The following is a 24,388-nucleotide window of genomic DNA, read 5'->3' on the forward strand; positions in this document are numbered from 1 at the left end:
CTAAAAATAGCTGGATCCTGCCTGACGGCAAAAAACTGATGTGTGAAAGTAGCCTAACTCTTTACCCAAAAATATAAAAATAAAAAAGCTAAAAGTCTTTGATTTGGATTTTGGAGAGTTTGCGCTTAGTTTCCACACAAAAGGAACTCAGTGTGACCCCCCCCCCCCTCCAAGTATACACATGTGGTCAAAATTGTTGGTGCCCCTCGTTTAATGACGGAAACACCCACAATGGTGACAGAAATAACTTGAATCTGACAAAAGTAATAATAAATCAAAAATCTGTGAAAATGAAAGTCAGACATTGCTTTTCAGCCAGGATTCCACAGAGTTTTTAAAAGATCAGTGGAATCAGTCAGTGTGATATGTAGAGAGATTGCAATAAGAGCCCCTGTAGAACTACAACTCGCAGCAGAGCCACACAGAAACCTGCCTGCAGGCCGGGCCCACATTGTTCTCCCTACAATATAAGTTTCAGTTTTGTTTTCCTGAAATGATGAAATCCTCCCTCCCATCTGCAGTCTCCAGTCCTGCTGGACAGGAAAGTCCTTCATTCTCTGCTGTGCAGCTGCCGGAGTCTCCCAGACCCGAGCTCCGCTCAACAGGTGAGACCGTATACATCCTATCTATACAGGAGACATGTGGGTATAGACAGACGGACGCCTAAGTATGGGGTGGAATCCCTATTGTATTAGGGTCGACTTTAAGGCTATGTGCCCACGCTAGCATTTTTAAACGCTCAGGAAAAGCATCCCCTTCCCAGAAAACGCGCGTCTTTTTTCCGCGCGATTCTGACGCGTTTTTTGACATGCATTTTCTGGGAACATTGGGGGAAGGCTAAAAATGCTCAGCTATGCGGGAATTAATGAGCATGCTGCGTTTTTAGCCGCTAAGCGATTCCTGCATTGGCGCAAAAAGCCAAAATCGCATGCTAATTAATTAGAAGCATCTTGTAAGCGTTTCTGCAGCGTCTGAGCCGGCACAAACGCTGCGGAAACGCTTACAAAAACGCTAAGTTGGCACACAGCTTAAAGCTTTCTAATGAGATGGACATACTGCCCACATTCTACCCCATTGAAGAATATGTAAATGTTTGTAATGTGAAGTATAATGTGAATTGTGATTTATGTTAATATTGTTGATAATGTGTGTAATTTGACAGTAGGGGTAGTTAGAGTTAATGTTTGGGGCTAGCCCAAAGTGGGAAGGGGTTGGTTGAGGGAAAGTGACAGTTTCCTGGGTTTGGAGCGTGTAGAAAGAGGACCTAAAATGCAATGTGAGCAGTGTCACATTCTCGGGTGTGGAGACCACAGGAAAGGGATAGCAGAAGTGACTAAAAGATACAGTGATCTATTAGAGACGGGTCCTGGGTAAGGACATCTAGCCACAGGGCCCAGAGGTAATAACTCTAGGAGGTAACGGGCCTAGAAAGAACGGAGTACCTGAGACAAGCTTCAGTTCCAAGTTTCTGCTCAGTAGAAAGTTCATTTTTGACTGGTGTTCTCTGTAAGGAGGAGGCAGGTCCCCTCAGTTGCACCCTCTCCTCCTTCCATATGTTATCCCGAGCACTTTATGTACATATGTTAAGCACCTGTATGTTTTGTGTGTAATGTAATGTATGAGCTATAATTGTTATACCTTGTACTGTGTATGTTCCCCTTTAATGATTATGTATAGTCAGGGACAGAAATTGTTAAATAGAGGCTGGGCCAGCAGCAGTAAGGGGGCTGGACCTGTAGCCTCAAAGAGAGAGGAAGCTTCTGCTTCCTCAGAACTGGTACTTGGACAAGGCAGACGGGGCACTGCCAGACTCCCCGGTGGGAGAGGTCTGTTGGCCCGGACTTCAAGGACTCAGGACCCCGACTCAGGAGGGGTCCTGAAGACTACAAGGCTAAGAACTGCAACAGGACCCTGAAAGGGCCCCCGCTTCTGAAGGGGTTATCCCTGGCGTGTGGAATTCCACTGATCCTTGGCTGCTACAACTGCTGTTGGTGCGGTTGGAAAGCGTGACAGGGAGAGATTAGGAAAACCAGAGTTGTACTTGTGCTTTACTTCCTCATCACTGTTCAATAAAAAGTTATTTTCCCTGTTGGATAACGGCCGCCTTCCGGACTCTTATTCGTCTGGATCGCTGTGACCAGATGAGAAGGTAATCTGTTGGGAAAGAACTGTGTTGGTCCCGTCTGTCTATGTGCATGGGACCTGGGGTGCTCGCTGAACGTGGCTCAGTGGACTCTGTCTAAGTACTGTGTGTGACGAACAGCCCACGGCCGTTTGTCCACTTACGGGCGACACTAACGGGGGTCCCGCTGCCACCAAAACGCGACGGACAGCAGACCCTGTGTCACCACTATGTCACAGTCCCACCACTGACACGGGTGTATCAGCGGACGGAGGGACGAGACACAATGCCGGCACACGGCTATCACAGGCGCAGTGGGGCTTATCTTAGTTATCCCACCACTGGCACCATGTGACAAAAATATCCAGCAAGCTAATCTCGCTCTACAATTTGCCGCAGGGGGAGTTTAATTTGGATGCCCCGCCACTGCTATCAATCTTCCAAGTACTGCGGGGATTTATGTATATCCCACTTTCTCAGTTCCACTTTGGAACTTGCAGCTCTCCGGCGCCCCCCTTACCCTCAGGTCAGTCAGGGAACTGCACCTAGGATAATTGGTCGCCGGACGGGCTGCCTGTTGTGAACCGGCAATTAGGCTTCTGCAGTAAGGGAATTATGAATGCTGGTGCCGCAGACCCTTATTCAGCTATATAAGACGCTTCTAGACTGCCAGCAAGCCGCGATAGCCGTGCACAACGCGCTGCCACCAGTCACGGTTACTTAATTCACAGTGTTAAATTAAGAGGGTCCGTGGCAAACCCCTTGAATTAGTAGCGATTATCTATCAAAGGCGTATAGTTCGAGTCTTAGAGCATAGAGACAGATCTAAATAATTATTTCATTTATTTTCCGAAAGAGGACAGTGATTACAGATAAAAGTTGCTATAAAATTGAGACATAAAATATGTACAGTACAGGTATAAAATAAAAGTGGAGAAAACAAAGAGAGTACACTCACAGTTCCATATTGTTCCTTAGGCAGACCATGCGGCTAAGGTGGGTGGAGGCGGAGCTGCACTTCTCCGCTCATCTGGGTCTTTCTAGCACGACGACTTGAGCTGTTCTGCTCTGGTTTTGTCCAGGAAATGCTTTATAGACTTGCTATGTGACATCACGGAGAGATGCATGCTGGGTTAATCCCACCTCTCTCTTTTGGATGTAGAATTACACTAGAAAACTTATACTAATCATAACTCCGTGGGGGCAGCCCGCACAGACACATATAGGGCATCATTGGTTGTGATTTGTTGAGTACAATAATTCAAGACCAAATATGCAGTAGTTCTGATACACCGTGAAGGCGCGCCCGTACAGGTAGGGCTGCAAACGTTGCAGTGCCCACACCATGGCCAGACACTCCTTCTCGATGGTCGAGTATGCCACTTCCCTCGGCAAAAGTTTCTGGCTCAGGTACAACACGGGGTGTTCTTGGTCTCCCGAGTCGACCTGGCTAAGCACAGCACCGAGGCCAAACTCGCTGGCGTCGGTCTGTACCAGAAACGGGCGACTGCTGTCGACTGCTCTCAACACTGGAGAGTTGCACAGGGCTGCTTTCAAAGCTTGGAAAGCCGCCTCACAGTCATCTGTCCAGTTGACTGTTTGGGGTAGCCTCTGCTTGGTGAGGTCAGTCAAGGGTTTGGCAAGGGCGCTATAGTCCTGTACGAACCGCCTATAGTACCCTGCAGTGCCCAAGAAGGACTTCACCTGTTTCTTGGTCCTGGGGGTGGGCCAGGACACGATTGCGTCCACTTTTTCTGGCTCCGGACTCATGGAACCCCCGCCTACCCGGTGCCCCAGGTAGTGGACCTTGCGCATGCCTATCTGGCACTTCCCCGGCTTGATGGTCAGGCCTGCCTGGTGAAGACGCTTGAGCACCTCCTGGAGGTGCTGAAGGTGTTCCTCCCAGGTGGAACTGAAGACGGCAATATCGTCTAAGTACGCCACCGCGTACTCCTCCAGTCCCCGAAGCAGGTGGTTGACCATCCGCTGGAAAGTGGCAGGGGCATTCTTCATGCCGAAGGGCATGACCGTGGACTCGTACAGTCCAAAGGGGGTGATAAAGGCGGATTTCTCCTGCGCCTCAGGGCTCAGGGGAATCTGCCAGTATCCCCGACTCAAATCCATGATGGATATGTAGTTGGCGTTTGTCAACCGCTCGAGCAGATCCTCGATGCGCGGCATCGGGTGGGCATCAGAGGTTGTGATGGCGTTGAGCCCCCTGTAGTCCACGCAGAACCTGGTGGTTCGATCCTTTTTAGGCACGAGGACTACAGGTGAAGCCCACGCGCTTTTTGACCGTCGAATCACCCCCAGCCTTAACATCTCATCGATCTCTTGGCGCATGACTTGTTGCACCGTTTCAGAGATCCGATAAGGTGTTCGCCGTAATGGGGCTTGATTCCCGGTGTCCACCTCATGAACCGCTAACTCCGTCCTCCCAGGACGGTTGGTGAAGACGGGGCGGAAGAGTTCCAGGGTGGCCATCAACTGCAACCGCTGGGACACGGTGAGCGAACCACTTATCTCCATGTCCTCAATGGACCCATTGGCCTTGGCCTGGGCCAGCATGTCCAGGAGGGGATCTTCCTCCCCATCCTCTGGCAGATTGCAGACCGGTAGGACGCAAGCTTCACGTTCGTAGTGCGCCTTCAGCATGTTGACGTGAAAGGCCTTGCGCCTACCCCGAGCATGGTCAAGCGTGACCACGTAGGTGACCGGGTTGAGCTGTTGGACGACGTACGGGCCTTCCCAGGCTGCCTGAAGCTTATCCGTTGGTACAGGGACCAGCACCCACACCTTTTGACCCACCTGGTAGGTCCGCTCCCGGGCGTTCTGGTCGTACCAGCGCTTCTGGTCAGCCTGAGCCTGCGTCATGTTGTCATGCACCAACTGCGTCAAGGTCTGCATCTTGTCACGGAAGCGCATGACATAATCCACGATGGACACTTCTGTGGGGTTTGGCTCATCTTCCCAGGATTCTCTTATCAACCCAAGGGGTCCCCGGACTCGCCTGCCATACAGGAGCTCGAAGGGGGAGAACCCGGTCGAGGCCTGCGGAACTTCTCTGTAAGCGAACAGCAGGTGTGGGAGGTACCGCTCCCAGTCGCGCCCTTGGGTCTCACCCAGTATGCGGAGCATCTGTTTGAGGGTACCGTTGAAACGTTCACACAAACCATTAGTCTGTGGGTGATACGGACTCGATACCAGCTGCGTCACCTGCATTTTCTCACAGAGAGCCTCCATTAGGCGAGACATGAATTGGGGCCCTTGATCGGTAAGCATCTCCCTGGGAAATCCTACTCTTGAAAAGATGGTCACCAGTGCGTCAGCCACCTTATCTGCCCTGGTTGAAGACAGAGCTACTGCCTCTGGGTACTGGGTAGCGTAGTCTACCACGGTGAGAATGTAGCTGCTGGGGACGGACAGCGGTCCTACAATGTCCACCGCGATTCTCTGGAAAGGCTCCTCTATCACCGGCAAAGGAATAAGGGGAGCCTTAAGAGCAGGCCCCGCCTTACCCACTTTTTGACAGGTGGCACAGGAGCGGCAGTAGTGTGTTACATCTGTCCCCATCTTGGGCCAATAGAAGTGTTGAGACAGCCGTGCCTTTGTTTTGCTGATCCCCAAGTGTCCAGCGAGTGGAATCTCATGGGCAATCCGCAACAACTCAGTTCTGAACTGATAGGGGACGACCAGCTGTCTTTCCCTCAACCACTCCTTTTTAGGATCTCCGGGTACTGTCTCCCGGTACAACCTTCCTCGTTCCCAGAACACCTTCTCCTTATCAGACTCGGAGGTGGGCGTCTTGGCGAGACCTCTCAATTTCTCCAGGCTGGCATCTGAGTGCAGAGCAGCCTGGAACTCCATGCTGGAAGCTGCCAGAAGTGACGTCAGGGTCCCCTCTTTACTGGGACCCTCTGGAACCGGCTCTGGGTTCACCTCTGGTTCAGTCTCTCCTGTAGCAGCAGAGGGTCCAGAAGACAGTGCGTTACCTGCGATCTGGGCACTCTGACTGCGTGTGACAGCTGCTATGTATGCTGCCTCCCTGGGGATTTCTACAGACCCACCAGCTGGTGCTGCCCTGGGCTCTACCTCCCCATCCACCCCCAACACTTCAGGAGCAGGGCTACTTATGGGCCAGATACCTTCCTCGGTGGCACTGGTCAGCTGCATGGCATTACCTTCCTCATGGTCCCCATGCACCTCCCCATTCTCTTGAGCACCGTTGCTTGCTCCTGCCAGGGGTTCCTCAGCCGTCTCACTCCGCAGAGTGACGGGGCTGAGCACCTCGGTACCTGTGGACACATCTACCGTTTCAAAGAAAGGGTTAACGGGTTCAGTCGGCACAGATACATCATCATTCCTAGGAAAAGAATGGTTATCAGTTTGCTTTGGTACATTCACATCAGCATCAGCATCATACCTTGGGAAAGAATGGTTGTTAGTTGCATCATTACTCATCAAGGCATTAGCAGGTAACACATTCAGTTTCCCATCATCAACATCATCAGGGTTAACGTTACCCTTATTATCAGTTTGGGGAAGGGTGTCAGGGACATAGTATGCAACCATCCTCCCCAAGTCAGTCCCCAATAAAACATCAGTGGGCAGGTTTTCAGACACTCCCACCTCCCTCAACCCGCTCCCGGCACCCCAGTCAAGAAAAACTCGTGCCACTGGCAAGGGACAACGGGTGCCTCCAATCCCGGTGACAGTCAGGGTTTTCCCCTCAACAAACTCTTCAGGGGCCGCCAGTCCAGGACGGATGAGGGTTCGTTCAGCCCCGGTGTCCTTGAGGCCTGTAGCAAGACGGGCCCCCACCTGAACAGGTTGAACGTTGTCCTCAGCCCTCCCAACCACACCTCCCACCAAAAGAACAGAGGCGTTGGGCCCGGGGGCCTTGGCTGGGGGGTTCTTCGGCCTATTCGGACAGGTGTAAAAGAAGTGACCAGGCCGCTGGCAGTGGTGACACAGGCGACTGTCAGTAGCCGGCCTGCTGTTGGCAACAGGGACTGGGCCTCCGGAGGGACGGCTAGCTGGGGCATTGGGGTTGGTTGCTGGCTTACCCCCTTTCCAGCTGGTGGCGACTGGCCTCCGCGTCTCGGGCTTCCGGTTGGCCTCGTGGTTGTCGGCGATCTGCGCCGCTTTGTCCGCGTTCGTTGGTTCGCGGTCCAGGATGAACTGTCGGACCTCAGCTGGGCAGAGATGCAGGAACTGGTCTTTGATCATCAGGTCCCGTAGCTGCTCAAAGGTTTCAACGGACAGTCCATGGATCCACTGGTCAAAGTGGGTCCTGAGTCCTTGCACCACATCACTGTAGCTATCGTGTGGGCCACGTTGGAGGTGTCGGAACTTCTTTCGGTATACCTCAGGTGTCAGCCGGTATTTGGCGATCAGCGCCTGCTTTATGGCGTCATAGTCGTCATCGGCTTCTGGCGGAAGAGAAGCAAATGCCTCCAGGGCTTTGCCTTTTAGCCCTGGGGTCAAGTACCTTGCCCATTGGTCTCTAGGCAGCTGGTACTGTCTGCAGGCTTTCTCAAAGGCTCGCAGAAATGTGTCCAAGTCCCCATCCTTTTCCATCACGGGAAAATGCTCTGGCCGGGGTTTAGGAGTCTGGACGCTGCTGGGCTCACTGCTTCGGGCTGTGGGGGCATTCCCACCCCGCTGGAGTACCTCCAGTTCATGGGCCCTCTGCGCCTCCCTCTCGGCTCGCTGCTCTGCTCTCTCAGCCTCCGCTCGGCGCTCAGCTCTCTCAGCCTGGGCTTGACGCTCGGCTTGGGCCTCCTGCCGATATTGCTGGATCAGCCTCACCCGCCCATCACTGTCTTCGGCGGGGAGTGCGTCCAAGGCCATTTGCAGATAGGGGTCCACCCCGTCCTGGTTGAATGTGGGGCCAGCGCTCAGGAGTGGAGCCTCTGCTGCAGCCCCATTGCCACTTGGGCCAACTTCTGCGCTCGCTGGATTCTGGTCGTTGTCCAGCTGCACTAGAGCCGCGATCATTTGAGCTCTGTTTTTGTTCGTGGCGTCAAGGCCTTGGTACGTGCATAACCCAGCAAGAACTAGATTTGTCTGCCGGTTGTACCAAGGTTCTCCTTTTGCCGCCATGGTTGCCAAATAAAAGATAGAAAAAGAAAAACGAAGAAATGGGAGGGAATACTTGTACGTACACACAAATGTCTCAGAACTAGTAACCACTGAGTCTGTTCTCCAAAACCTATGATGCAGGATTCCCGCAGGAACCGTGCAGGTTTTTAGTGAGAGGAATGATTGCTCAAACCAAATCACTAATGCTCTAGGATGATCCCACCGCGCTGCCACCAATATGTGACGAACAGCCCACCGCCGTTCGTCCACTTACGGGCGACACTAACGGGAGTCCCGCTGCCACCAAAACGCGACGGACAGCGGACCCTGTGTCACCACTATGTCACAGTCCCACCACTGACACGGGTGTATCAGCGGACGGAGGGGCGTGACACAATGCCGGCACACGGCTATCACAGGCGCAGTGGGGCTTATCTTAGTTATCCCAACACTGGCACCATGTGACCAAAAATATCCAGCAAGCTAATCTCGCTCTCCAATTTGCCGCAGGGGGAGTTTAATTTGGATGCCCCACCACTGCTATCAATCTTCCAAGTACTGCAGGGATTTATGTATATCCCACTTTCTCAGTTCCACTTTGGAACTCGCAGCTCTCCGGCGCCCCCCTTACCCTCAGGTCAGTCAGGAACAGCACCTAGGATAATTAGTCGCCGGACGGGCTGCCTGTTGTGAACCGGCAATTAGGCTTCTGCAGTAAGGGAATTATCAATGCTGTGGCTGAAGCCCCTTACTCAGCAATATAAGACCCTTCTAGACTGCCAGCAAGCCGTAATAGCCGTACACAACGCGCTGCCACCAGTCACGGTTACTTAATTCACAGTGTTAAATTAAGAGGGTCCGTGGCAAACCCTTTGAATTAGTAGCGATTATCTATCAAAGGCGTATAGTTCGAGTCTTAGAGCATGGAGACAGATCTAAATAATTATTTCATTTATTTTCCGAAAGAGGACAGTGATTACAGATAAAAGTTGCTATAAAATTGAGACATAAAATATGTACAGTACAGGTATAAAATAAAAGTGGAGAAAACAAAGAGATTACACTCACAGTTCCATATTGTTCCTTAGGCAGACCATGCGGCTAAGGTGGGTGGAGGCGGAGCTGCACTTCTCCGCTCATCTGGATCTTTCTAGCACGACGACTTGAGCTGTTCTGAGCTGGTTCTGCCAGGGAATGCCTTATAGACTTTCCTATGTGACATCACAGAGAGGTGCATTCTGGGTTGATCCCACCTCTCTTATCCAAGTTATGTTTTGGCTACAAAACTTAGATTAGCTATAACTTTATGGGAGAAGCTGGTATGGACTCATCAGTGGTATCATGTTTCCCAGCGTAATGAGCCCATCAAGAAAACATCAAACATCTATGCGATATGACCGTCCATTTGGGCGCAAATCATATCTCAGGTTCTGGACATCCGAGAGTTTTGCAACAGGCACCACAGCGAAGCTGGGTCTGCTCGGATCGCAGAAATATGATTTTTATATTTCTGCTGGGTATGGTTTTCGCGGGACAATCCCTTATTGTTTTATTCAAACTCCTGGTTTCAAACAAAGAGTTTAGTTCCCGCACTTTTTTTCTCTTTCAGCTGAGAGAAGCCAAATGGTGTGAGGAAGATGGTCTAGCTAATTAACATTCCTGCTCTTCCAGAGGAAGTGGCAGGGTTGATAAAACCTGGGGGGAAAGAATTCCTACTACTGACAGTTTACAATGTCCTAGGATGGAGGATTTGTTAGCACATTGCAACAAAAAACATATCTTCGGGCATTGTACATCACACCCTCACCACTGCCGTGTTTACAGCTGCCACCCAGGAAGTATCTCCCACGGAGACCCTAAGGGGCATGCTGGAACAATCCCGGGATAAGTGGATCCAACAGCAGCAAGAAGACGAAGAAATTGGGCTTCTCCGGAAATGGGTAACCGCTGGCAAATTGCCCACTGACTCCCAAAGACAAACTTTGACTCAGGACATGTCGCTGATGTTACGACAATGGGAGAGACTGGTTATCCAAAAGGGACTATTGTATCATAAAATGACATCACGAACAACATCTATGACGACTTGGCAGGTAGTTATGCCAGGAACCCAATTTAACGAACTGGCTCGAGAAGCCCACGAAAAAGGGGCTCATTTCGGAGCTCAAAAGACCTTGCAATGGTTACAACAGAAAATTTACCATCCATGCTTGCATGCTGTTGTGGACGAGACTTGCCGGACCTGTCGCCTATGCGAATTAGCTAAACTCGCCCGCACAGCGAGCCCCAGTACAAACAGTCGTGACCTCAGCGCCCCTCGAGCTTCTGACGGTGGATTACCTGACCAATGGTCCCGCATTCCAGGGGTATGAACACTGCCTCGTCATGGTAGACCATTTCACTAAGTTAGCTGTGGTCACCCCCACTCGAGACCAGACCGCGGAGTCGGCCGCCTCTGCAATTTGTAGAAACTTTATACAAGTTTACGGCTGCCCTCAACGAATACATTCCGATCAAGGAGCATGTTTTTTGGGAAAAATAATGGAGGAACTACACCATCTCTACGGTATTGACAAATCCCGGACCACGCCATACCACCCGCAGGGAAACGGGGCCTGCGAGCGATTTAATCGGACATTAATCCAAATGTTTAAAAAAACGTATTCATTTCATTGTGCATTCAGTGCATATAAGGGTGTGACCGCCCTCTTTCTGAGCTGGGAAAGCCATCCAGTCTGGCCTATACTTTTACTAGTGGGTCAATCCCTCGATTGACATTCACATTCACGTCACTTAGCAAGTGAAAAGGTTTTAATTACTGGAGTAGGACTGTCCCACAAGGGTTGCGTTGATGTAGCGGGATGGCTTGTACATTATTTTGATCAAAATTATGTTTACTAAATACCCTTATTATTATTATTATTATTATTATTATTATTATTACCTTTATGCATTATTTGCAGTTTATTTTTTACTTTTTATTTCAGGATATTTGTGTTTTTTGCTTTTTATTTTCTTTGGTTAATGGTCATGTGTTAATATGCACTTACATTGTGCATACGCATTCATTTACTTTCTCAGTTCAGACTTCAGTTTTTTTTATTCATTTCATTGTGCATTCAGTGCATATAAGGTGTGACCGCCCTCTTTCTGAGCTGGGAAAGCCATCCAGTCTGGCCTATACTTTTACTAGTGGGTCAATCCCTCGATTGACATTCACATTCACGTCACTTGGCAAGTGAAAAGGTTTTAAATAATGGAGTAGGACTGTCCCACAAGGGTTGCCGTGACGTGGCGGGATGGCTTCTACATTATTTTGATCAAAATTATGTTTACTAAATACCCTTATTATTATTATTACCTTTATGCATTATTTGCAGTTTATTTTTTACTTTTTATATCAGGATATTTGTGCTTTTTGCTTTTTGCTTAATCCAAATGTTGCATACTCTGGAGAGTGAAAAGAAGGCCCGTTGGCCCGAATATGTCCCTGAACTAGTATGGGTCTATAACAACCGAGTACATCGAGTTACCGGCTATACCCCTTATTCCCTGTTCACCCCGCTGCAGTCAGCAGTTGGGGCCTGTTCCTCGTCAACAGAGATACTCTGCACACAGCCCCAGGCTGTGCCCGCGGCCAGTAAACCGCCACTCTTGAACACTGCGACACAACCCTGCTTGGGGACAGGAGTCCCATTGTACTCGCTAAAAAGCGTAACCCCGCTGTTACAACAGGGGGTTACTCCGTCTCAGGACTCCATCAGGGCCTGTTGTGCCCCAAATGGTTGAGGAGGTAAAAGTGGCTGGGACCCTAGGAGGTAGCGACCATGCTATTTTAGAATTTTGGATAACTAGAGGCGGAAGACCTGTGAAGACTCAGACGTCAAGGTTAGATTTCAGAAAGGCAGATTTTAAGGGATTCAGAAAGAGAATTGGAGGGATCCAATGGCTGGATATCCTTAAAGACAAAAATGTCCAGGAAGCATGGGAAATCTTGAAAAATGAAATTCTCAAAGCACAGTTGTTAACAATTCCGAAAAGAGGGAAGAATAGGAAGCATTTAAGGAAACCAGGATGGATGAACACAGAACTTAAGCACATGCTAAAAAGGAAGAAAAAAATGTTTATAAAATGGAAAGAGGGAGGCATATCTAAAGAAGAATATAATGCTGTCTGCAGAACCTACAGGGCACAAATCAGATTATCTAAAGCTGAAAATGAATTGAGACTTGCAAGAGATGTCAAAAGCAATAATAAAGGATTTTGGGGATATATCAAAAGTAAAAGAAAAGTCAAAGATGCTATAGGATTTTTACAGGATGAAAATGATGAAATGGTAAGACAGGATGTTGAGAAGGCTGAACTTTTAAATTCCTATTTTGCATCTGTTTTCTCTCAGAAAGGAAATGTAACATCAACTGTTATTCACTGTCCTATTAAGGGAATAGAAGAATCCAGGATATTTATAAACAGAAAGATAGTGAGGAAACACTTAGCTAACCTAAATGAATTCAAGTCTCCAGGTCCAGATGAATTACACCCCAGAGTACTGAAGGAGATAGCAGAAGAAATTTTTGAACCCCTCTCCATAATCTTTGAAAATTCTTGGAGAACAGGAGAAGTGCCAGAAGACTGGAGAAGAGCAAATGTTGTTCCTATCTTCAAAAAGGGGAAGAAGGTGGACCCAGGCAACTATAGGCCGGTGAGTCTGACTTCTATACCAGGAAAGATCTTTGAACAAATTATTAAACAACATGTATGTCAATACTTGGATAAGAATGAAGTGATTAAACAGAGTCAGCATGGGTTTGTAACTAATAAGTCATGTCAGACTAATTTAATTTCCTTCTATGACGGTATTACTGATTGGGTGGATCAAGGAAATGCTGTAGATATAGTATATCTTGACTTCAGCAAAGCATTTGACAAAGTCTCTCATACAATCCTTATTGAAAAAATGACTAAGTATGGAATGGACAAGGCAACTGTTAGGTGGATTCATAACTGGCTTAGTGATCGGACCCAAAGAGTGGTCGTAAATGGCTGCACATCCAGTTGGAAGAATGTCTCAAGTGGGGTACCACAGGGCTCTGTCCTGGGCCCTGTATTGTTCAACATCTTTATCAACGATTTAGATGAAGGAATTGAGGGTAAACTGATTAAATTTGCTGATGACACAAAGCTAGGAGGGATAGCTAATACTAGAGAAGAGAGAGAGAGGATTCAAAAAGATTTAAATAAACTGGAGAAGTGGGCAGCAACTAACAGAATGGTTTTTAACAGGGAGAAATGCAAAGTACTACATCTGGGCAATAAAAATGAAAAAAGCATATATAGAATGGGAGGAATAGGGCTAAGTGACAGCACATGTGAAAAAGACTTGGGTATACTAATAGATCACAGACTGAATATGAGTCAACAGTGTGATGCAGCAGCAAAAAAGGCAAATGCAATTCTAGGATGTATTAACAGAAGCATACAGTCTAGATCACGTGAAGTAATTATTTCCCTCTACTCCTCTTTGGTCAGACCTCATCTGGAATATTGAGTCCAATTTTGGGCACCACATTTTAAAAAAGACATCAACAAACTGGAGCAAGTTCAGAAAAGAGCGACCAGAATGGTGACCGGTCTGCAAACCCTGTCTTATGAGGAAAGGTTGCAGGATTTGGGAATGTTTAGTTTGCAAAAGAGAAGACTGAGAGGAGACTTAATAGCTGTCTACAAATATCTAAAGGGCTGTCACATTGTAGAAGGATCAACTTTATTCTCATTTGCACAAGGAAAGACTAGAAGCAATGGGATGAAGCTGAATGGGAGGAGACACAGATTAGATATTAGAAAAAACTTTTTGACAGTTAGAGTGATCAATGAGTGGAACAGGCTGCCACGAGAAGTGGTGAGTTCTCCTTCAATGGAAGTCTTTAAACAGAGGCTGGACAGACATCTAACTGGGATGATTTAGCGAATCCTGCTTTGAGCAGGGGGTTGGACCAGATGGCCCAGGAGGTCCCTTCCAACTCTACGATTCTATGATTCTATGATGATTCTATGATTCTAACTCCTCCTGGGCGCTGGGGTGCCCGAAGACTACTCCAAATCTTCAGCAGCTGGGCCCAGTGGCTACTACGCCACAGAAGCCTCATCAAAGACGCCAGAACAGCCTCATCAAAGACGCCAGAACAGCCTTATCAAAGACACCAAAGCAGCTTCATCAACAACGCAGCTTCCACAGAGGTGCCGAGGGATGTCAGGACAGATAAGTGACATTATAGAGTATAAGGACCCGTAGACGGCCATACCGTGGCCCCATAGTAACCAGCTTTGGCCGGGTTAGTCGTGTTTTTTTCAAATAGTGTTTGGTTGTACTGAGTCCCTGCGAGGACAACTGTTGTTACCCCTTTTTTTTGGTTGCTTAGTATAGCCCTAGCGGCTTTAAATTATAAAAAGTTTGCTTTTCAAAATTCAACCAGTCTCGCGTCTCAGCACTGCATCCTGCGAACCTGCTGTTACCTACAACCTAACCTTACCCTTAACTCTAGCAGTAGTCTTAACCTAATTCCTAACTATAATGCTTGTCCTAACTCTAGTCTTAACTCTGACACTAGTCACAACCCAAGTTATACTCTTTAACACTTGTCCTAATCCTAACCTTACCCTTAACTCTAGCACTAGTCTTAACCCAATTTCTAATCTTAATGCTTGTCCTAACCCTAGGTAACTCTAGTCATAACCCAAGTTCTAACCTTTACCCTTGTCCTAACCCGAACCTTACCCTTAACTCTAGCACTAGCCATAAACCAGGTTCTAAGCCAATGCTAGTCCTAACACTAGCCTTAACTCCAACCACAGTTCATAACCCAAGTTCTAAACTTAACCCTTGTCCTAACCCTAATCCTAGCCTTATCTCTAATCTGAGTTATAACTCAAGTTCGAACCTTAGCACTAATCCTAACCTTAACCGTAGCTTTAACTCTAACCTTAGTCCTAACACAAGCTATAACTTTAACCCTTGTCCTAACCCTAGCCTTAACTCTAACCCTAGTCACAATCCGAGTTCTAAACTTAACTCTTGTCCTAACCCTAATCCTAGAATGAAACTTAATCTTAGTCATTGCCCTAAGCTTAGTCCTAAGACTAACCATACTAGTGATCCTTGTCCAAACTCCATTAAGGGTTAGAAAAAAAGCATGTACAATTTAAAGGATTTTATTTATAAGGTTATGGTTCAGCATAATGACGAGTCATCTAGCTGCCATTTTCCTGTATTCATGGTAGGTTATTTTTAACCCCTTACTGCCATGTGATGTACTATCCCGTCCATGTGCCCTGGGACTTAATTCCCAGGGATAGGATAGTACGTCACAGCGATCAGCGGCGCTCATGTGGTGAGCGCCGCTGATCGTGGCCAGGTGTCAGCTGATTATCACAGCTGACACCCGGCACAATATGTCAGGGGTGGTCACAGACCGCCCCGGACACGTTAACCCCTTGCACACCGCGATCAAACACGATCGCGGTGTACCGGGGGTTAAAGGGAAGCATCGGCAGGGAGGGGGCTCCCTCTGTGCTTCCCTGAGCCCCACACAGCAGCGCAATGTGCAGCGCTCCTGCGGGGGTCTCCTTCCCTGCAGGTCCCCGAATCCAAGATGGCGATGGGGACCTTTGGGGGCCTGCAGGGAGCTGGCTTCCTCAGTGCCTGCAAAGTGCAGGCAAGAGGAAGTCTTCTTCAATGCCTGTGACAGATCGCTGATCTGTCACAGTGATCTGTGATGTGACAGATAAGCGATCTGTCACAGGACAGTGATGACCCCCTGGGACAACCTAATAAAGTTAAAAAAAAAAAAAAAGTGTAAAAATAATTTTTAAAAAATCGCTAAATAAATAAAAAAAAAAATTCCCTAATAAATTCATTTTTTGGAAAAAAAAAGCAATAAAAGTACACATATTTGGTATCGCCGCATCCGTAACGACCTGCCCTATAAAACTGTCCCATTAGTTAACCCCTTTAGTGAACCCCTTAAAAAATAAAAATAAAAAGCGAAGCAAAAAATAATGTTTTATTATCATACCGCCAAACAAAAAGTGCAATAACGCGCAATCAAAAAGACGCATATACATATCCATGGTACCACTGAAAACGTCATCGTGTTCCGCAAAAAACGAGCTGCCACGCAGCATCATCAGAGAAAAAATAAAAAAGTTATAGCTCGCAGAATAAAGCGATGCAAAAATAATTATTTTTTATATAAAATTGTTTTTATTGCATAAAAGCGTAAAACATAAAAAAATGACATAAACAAGGTATCGCTGTAACCGTACTGACCCGAAGAATAAAACCGCTTTATCAATTTTACCGCCCGCGGAACGGTGTAAACGCACCACCCAAAAGAAATTCATGAAACGCTGGTTTTTGTTCATTCTGCGTCCCAAAAATTGGAATAAAAAGCGATCAAAAAATGTCACGTGCCCGAAAATAGTACCAATAAAAACGTCAACTCGTCCCTCACCTGACTCAGTGGGTCAAAATATGGAAAAATTATAGCTCTCAATATGTGGTGATGCAAAAACTATTTTTACAATAAAGAGCATCTTTTAGCGTGCGACAGCCGCCAAACATAAAAACCGCCATAAATAGTAAATCAAACCCCCCGTTATCACCCCCTTAGATAGGGAAAAATAATAAAATTAAAAAAATGTATTTATTTCCATTTTCCCATTAGGGTTAGGGCTACGGTTAGGGCTAGGGCTAGAGGTGTGCTGGGGTTCGGGTTGGAGTTAGAATTGGGGGTTTCCACTGTTTGGGCACATCAGGGGCTCTCCAAACGCAACATGGCTTCTGATCTCAATTCCAGCCAATTCTGCGTTGAATAAGTCAAATGGTGCTCCTTCGCTTCCAAACTCTGCCATGCGCCCAAACAGTGTTTTACCCCCACATATGGGGTATCAGCGTACTTAGGACAAATTGCAAAATAACTTTTGGGGTCCAATTTCTCCTGTTGCCCTTAGGAAAATAAAAAATTGGGGGCAAAAATATCATTTTTGTGGAAAAAAAAATATGATTTTTTTTTTTTTTTTTTACGCCTGGGCGTTATAAACTTCTGTGAAGCACTTGGGGGTTCAAAGTGCTCACCACACATCTAGATAAGTTCCGTGGGGGGTCTAGTTTCCAAAATGGAGTCACTTGTGAGGAGTTTCAATAGTTTAGGCACATCAGAGGCTCTCCAAACGCACATGACACCCTCAGACCATTCCATCAAAGTCTGCATTCCAAAACGTCACTACTTCCCTTCCGAGACCCGACATGTGCCCATACAGTAGTTTTCTCCCACATATGGGGTATCAGGGTACTCAGGACACATTGGTCAACAACTTTTGAGGTCCAGTTTCTCCTGGTACCCTTGGGAAAATAAAAAAATTGGGGACTAAATGATCATGTTTGTGGAAAAAATACGATTTTTTTATTTTCACGCCCGGGCATTATAAACTTCTGTGAAGCCCTTTGGGGTTCAAAATGCTCACCACTCATCTAGATAAGTTCCTTAGGGGGTCTAGTTTCCAAAATGGGGTCACTTGTGGGGGGATTCCACTGTTTAGGTATACATCAGGGGCTTTCCAAACGCGACATGGTGTCTGATCTCAATTCCAGCCAAAAACGTCAAATGGCGCTGCTTCCCTTCCGAGCTCTGCCATGCGCCCAAGTAGTCGTTTGCACCCACATTTGGGGTATCAGCGTACTCGGGACAAATTGCACAATAACTTTTAGGGTCCTGTTACCCTTGGAAAAGTAAGAATTGAGGGTGAAAAGATCATTTTTGTGGAAAAAATATTATTTTTTAATTGTACGGCTGTACGTTATAAACTCCTGTGAAACCCTTGGAGGTTCAAAGTTCTCTCACACATCTAGATAAGTTCCTTGGGGGGTCTAGTTTCCAAAATGGGGTCACTTGTGGGGGTTTCCACTGTTTAGGCACATCAGGGGCTCTCCAAACGTGACATGGCATCCGATCTGAATTCCAGCCAATTTTGCATTGAAAAAGTCAAACGGCGCTCCTTCCCTTCTGAGCTCTGTTATGCGCCGAAACAGTGGTGAAATAAAATGGTGTTGCAAAAATGAGAAATCGCTGGTCAACTTTTAACCCTTATAACTTCCTAACAAAAAAAAATTTTGGTTCCAAAATTGTGCTGATGTAAAGTAAACATGTGGGAAATGTTATTTATTAAGTTTTTTGTGTGCCGTATCTGTGATTTAAGGGCAGAAAAATTCAAAGTTGGAAAATTGCAAAATTTTCAAAATGTTCTGCAAATTTCCATTTTTTCACAAATAAACGCAAGTTATATGAATGAAATTTTACCACTAACATGAAGTACAATATGTCATGAGAAAACATTGTCAGAATCACCGGGATCCATGGAAGCGTTTCAGAGTTATTACCTCATAAAGGGACAGTGGTCAGAATTGTAAAAATTGGCCCGGTCATGAACGTGCAAACCACCCTTGGGGGTTAAGGGGTTAATAAAACCTGCATTATGAAGAATACAGATTTTTTGCAAGATTCAAGTACAATTCAAATACAATTTTTTCTTTAATTATTGCTTCTTTTAAATTTAATATTTTTTTTAGAAGGGATAGTTTTTAAAATTTGGGACCGTACCCCAATCATGGCTATAGAAAACAAAAAGCAAAAAACACAAATATCCTAAACTAAAAGTAAAAAATATACTGCAAATAATGCATAAAGGTAATAATAATAATAATAATAATAATAATAAGGGTATTTAGTAAACATAATTTTGATCAAAATAATGTAGAAGCCATCCCGCCACGTCACGGCAACCCTTGTGGGACAGTCCCTACTCTAGTATTTAAAACCTTTTCACTTGCCAAGTGGCGTGAATGTGAATAAGGGTCGAGCGGCTGAACCACTTGTAACAGTTTAGGCCAGACTGGATGGCTTTCCCAGCTCAGAAAGAGGGCGGTCACACCCATATATGCACTGAATGCACAATGAAATGAATAAAAAAACAAATCTGAACTGAGAAAAGTAAGTTAATGTGTATGCACAATGTAAGTGCATATTAACACATGACCATTAACCAGAGAAAACAAAAAGCAAAAAACACAAATATCCTAAACTAAAAGTAAAAAATATACTGCAAATAATGCATAAAGGTAATTTGTGTTTTTTGCTTTTTGCATATTATTATTATTATTATTATTATTACCTTTATGCATTATTTGCAGTATATTTTTTACTTTTAGTTTAGGATATTTGTGTTTTTTGCTTTTTGTTTTCTCTGGTTAATGGTCATGTGTTAATATGCACTTACATTGTGCATACACATTAACTTACTTTTCTCAGTTCAGATTTGTTTTTTTATTCATTTCATTGTGCATTCAGTGCATATATGGGTGTGACCGCCCTCTTTCTGAGCTGGGAAAGCCATCCAGTCTGGCCTAAGCTGTTACAAGTGGTTCAGCCGCTCGACCCTTATTCACATTCACAACACTTGGCAAGTGAAAAGGTTTTAAATACTAGAGTAGGGACTGTCCCACAAGGGTTGCCGTGACGTGGCGGGATGGCTTGTACATTATTTTGATCAAAATTATGTTTACTAAATACCCTTATTATTATTATTATTATTATTATTATTATTATTACCTTTATGCATTATTTGCAGTATATTTTTTACTTTTAGTTTAGGATATTTGTGTTTTTTGCTTTTTGTTTTCTCTGGTTAATGGTCATGTGTTAATATGCACTTACATTGTGCATACACATTAACTTACTATTCTCAGTTCAGATCTGTTTTTTTTTATTTTATTTTTTTTTAATTGTTTTTTATTGTTTTTTACCCAATCATGGCTATGTAGCTCCTCTCACAAAATTACAAATGAGAGGAGAAGGAAGGGGATCTGTGGGAGAGCACAGGGTATACTTTGCCATCTCAGTTGCTGCCTATGCACAGCGCAACTGTTGAGATAAGTTTGAAGGCAGCACAGTGGCTCAGTGGTTAGCACTGCAGCCTTGCAGCGCTGGGGTCCAGGGTTCGAATCCCACCAAGGACAACATCTGCAAGGAGTTTGTATGTTCTCCCAGTGTTTGTGTAGGGGGTGTGCAGGCGGCTAGTCTGGGCCATGCATTCCTGTGCATACCTGCTAAGTTTACAGTGCAAACATGTTTTAATAGAATGTTTTTACATGATTTTCTATTCATGTTGTATATTTTGTAGATTTTACCGGTACCGCATGGTCGGGGACGACCATGGTTTAATTAGGGAGGTGTGTAGGGGGTGTGCAGGTGGCTAGTTTGGACCCTGCATTCCTGTGCATACCTGCTAAATAAAACCGGGTGCGTGTTGTACAATTTATATATGTGTCATGTTATGTGGTAATGTTTCATTCTATTCTTGTGTGTAAAACTATGTACCTGTGTTTATACATTTTACAAGCTATGTATGTATCCTTATGTGTATAGGGACAAAGATAGGGATATCTAGTGATAGAGATAGGTTTAGCATTAGTAAGGGTTATTTAGGATTTAGGACAGTGGGGGCACTATAGATTCAGATAAGATTAGATAGGAGTAGTTTAGCCAAGGGCTAGCTAGTGGGAGAAGCTAGCAAAGGGTAAGCAGAGTTGGTCTGATAGTTAGTGAGAGAGTAGCCGTTGTGGATAAAAAGAGGAGCAGTGAACTTGAAGAGCTGTGTTAAGACAGAGGCTCATCGGTGCAGGCCCTACGGATGATCAGGCATTGGAGCACGAGTGGAACTGGGCAGCATGAGAGAAACAGCGGCTAGGCTTATGGGACACTCCCGTGATGTCCGAGACTTACGGTCTAACAAGGATTGGCAGCGGCATCCTGAAATTTCACCCAAGATGGGGAAAGTGGGCGAGCTGAGTAAAGTTATGTTGAAAATGAATCTGGACTTGGAGCATCTTTGTGTGTTGCTGAAATAAGCTGGAACTTTGCAATCTGAGGAGGACTTTGACCCACAGATGGGTGAAGCACATTGCAAACACAGCACGCAACAGAAAGGAGCTAATGTTTATGTAGCGGAGCATCAGGGTGTGCAGAAACAGCAGCCCCTCGCCATGACTATCACCCTGGCCCCCGTTACATTTGTGTGGGTTTCCTTTGGGTTCTCCGGTTTCCTCCCACATTCCAAAAACATACTGATATCGAATTTAGATTGTGAGCCCCATCGGGGACAGTGCCAGTAATGTCTGTAAAGCGCTGTGGAATTAATGGCGCTATATAAATGAGTAAAATAAATAAATAAAATATCCATCATCTCCGCTCTGTATAGGCAGCAGCTGAGATGACAAATCTTGGTTCATCACATTGAGAGTTCTTTTAACTCTCATATTCATCGCTGCACTTTGAAAAGGAACCTTTAGCATTGACTTCTTTGCCAAAGCAGTCACTCCATGTAGTTAAAAGACATCGCGGTGGGAATTTATGGCGCAAGAAAAAACAGCAATGGGGGTGAAAATTTGTGCCCCTATACAATTTGCACCTGTTGCAACTGCCCCTGGAAAAGCAAAGCTATACAGTATGTCTCCATTGACACAGACTACAATCAGCCCCTGCGTAGTCAGATCCTGCCATCTTGTTCTGTATGTCTACAATGACTGACTATAGATCAAGTAGAATCCAAACAAAATCCATGTTCTGCCCACAGTATGGGACCATATTGTGCTCGTTTCATATTTTCTTTTCTTGATTTTTTTTCCGCAGGGACCCTCCCCGCTCTTTCCTGCAGATCATCTTATTTTTCCAACAACGCCGGCTCATTTGCAAGGATCCCCGGAAAACATGAACGCAGACGGGAGACACGCAGCTTTTCAACCAGGTCTGCAGATTGATATGCCTGATAGTGCAGCCCCTTAGGTTGGGGGCAATTCAGCAAATTTGGTGCAGCACAAGTCAAATAAATCACTCCATTGCGGCGTAATGGAGGTGAATTGGCATCGCATTGCAACACGCAATGCACTGTGATGTCGGCAAGTACGTGAGAAAAAAATCCAACCAATTGCAACTTTTTCCTATCTGCTTGTCACGGTCACCGTTCCTTGTAGGTTGCATTACGGTGCGATGTAGCAGCTGCATAGAGCAATCCTTGGCTGCACAACCAGTGCCGTCACCAAAGTTGCCGCATAGTCACAGTCTTAATGGTGGAGTCTTGCTGGCACTTAAGTCTAAAGGTGATAACTCACAGGTTGTTGGGGGGGTTTGACCACTGGACCCACTGATCTCAAGAACTAGGCTCTGAAAAGCCCCGTCTGTAGGAGACAGTGATCAGGCATGACCGTCCCCACTCTATTCGCTATACTCTCTGAGTGCTGTCGGCGATCGCTGTCAGTCCAATGAAGATTCATTCTAACGGTTCATATATCAACACCGTTCTCGGAATCACGAGGGTCCCAGCGGTCGGACCCCAAGTTATCGCCCGTCCGAATGTTTAGAATAAACCCTTTAATGATGCAAATATTTTATTTCCCATGATGTTATAGTAATACTCTTTCATATCGCAGTACATTATGCCGTTCACTAATATAGTGATCGCGATCCTAATAAGCTGACGTCCATGTAATGTTTCCATTGTGGAGGGCGCCGGTAAACTTAAAGAAAAAGTCTGTATGTAATGAAAAACTACTGAGGTGCTGCAGTCAGAATTGACCGTGGCATCTATGGGGTTAACATTCTGGGTTCTGATCTATCTCCAGACTTATAATACTATGGGCGCCTGCGAGTCATTTCATGGGCAAAGCTTCTGCTCCAGCGGCGGTTTGTGAAAAATTACCCGCAAACTGAAACACACTATTAAGGGGTAATTGATGGGTTTACTTTTTGTAGTTTTGCTGTTTTTTATTTTTTCGCTGCATCGTGGATTGCAAAAATTGCAGAACAAAAAACATCAAACATTGCACAAACTATAACTGGGGCAGGGGTTGAAGAAATATTTTCTTTCATATATTCCAGGCTTTGGTTCTCCAGTTTCACCCCAGTACTATCCAGACCAAGATCATACGGTAAGGACCGTCACATTAGCATTGACATGTCCATTTTCCGCTCGTGTGCCACCACATGGCATGGTTTTCTTCCAGATATTTTCTTGCACTAATTTTTTTTATTAGGCCACAGTCACATGTTCAGTATTTGGTCAGTATTTTACATCAGTATTTGTAAGCCAAAACCAGGAGTGGATGAAAAATGCAGAAGTGGTGACGGGTTTCTATTATACTATTTCTTGTTCCACTCCTGATTTTGGCTTACAAATACTGATGCTCAAGAAGATGCACACTGAAAATAGATGATGATAACGCCCACTTGGCTAAAAAGTAAAAAAAAATGACATACAGGGAAGAGAGGGTCATATCTTAGGAACGGAGAGGCGAAGGGACAAAAGAAAAACAAGGCCGAACTCAGGAGAACAGCGGCTTTTACATTAGATTAAAAAAAATTACATATTTTTTGTCAGGTAAGGTATAAAATCTTAATAAGAATTTATGTGTAATACAGAGGTCATCTACAGGTAATGAACAATTAGGGAATGTAGAGATATTTTACCTCTGATGTAGGCAGTGATAGCGTCTTATGATTATCCTGATATATGACCAATCTACAGGAAAGTGGGGCTAAGGCAAAGAGATCACGGACAACACAATAATGTATACATTTTTTTTACATTAATCCTTTACCGAAACTTTGACATTCACATTCAAGTCATAAATAGAGTGTAGGTGCTGCATGAAACGGACTTTATACAAGGTGAGTGTGTATACAGCCAGCGCTGACCTCCCACAGAGACGCCATTAATTTTATATTATGACATCATTGTTATTTGAAAGGTCCCTTATTGCCTACCCATCAGCTCCACTTTGATATGGGCTCAAAGTCTCCATCGCTACCATCTTGGTACAACCTGTGAAACCTAACCCAAAGTATTGCAGTATATAAGTACAAGGGATCAAGTGATCGCAGCATCATATCACTTAGTGAGATTAAAGAAAAAGAAATATAGCACAAAAAACATCATTTTTAAAAACATAGAAGGCATAATTGTTCAAATCATCCACCTTTTCCCAATTTTAAGATAAACAACACTGTGTACAGATGTCTCTATAAAAGTCCTCACTATGAAATTAGAAAATGTGTTAATCTGGAAGGCAGACAA

The 24,388-nt window shown here is 45.5% G+C and overlaps 1 protein-coding gene across 1 annotated transcript in view; it reads left to right on the forward strand.

Annotated features, from left to right (window-relative positions):
- Positions 1-510: 510 nt before the first annotated feature.
- Positions 511-24,388, forward strand: part of LOC141097494 (interferon-induced GTP-binding protein Mx1-like) — a 71,072-nt gene continuing 47,194 nt past the window's right edge. The window contains exons 1-3 of the mRNA XM_073584709.1: positions 511-605; positions 21,949-22,063; positions 23,194-23,243. Coding sequence (XP_073440810.1) covers positions 22,027-22,063; positions 23,194-23,243 — 87 coding nt within the window. The 5' untranslated portion in view covers positions 511-605; positions 21,949-22,026. The remainder of the gene's footprint in view (positions 606-21,948; positions 22,064-23,193; positions 23,244-24,388) is intronic.

This window comes from Dendrobates tinctorius, unplaced genomic scaffold (assembly GCF_039654945.1).
Source record: "Dendrobates tinctorius isolate UK_male_01 unplaced genomic scaffold, ASM3965494v1 ptg000084l, whole genome shotgun sequence".
Lineage (NCBI taxonomy): Eukaryota > Metazoa > Chordata > Amphibia > Anura > Dendrobatidae > Dendrobates > Dendrobates tinctorius.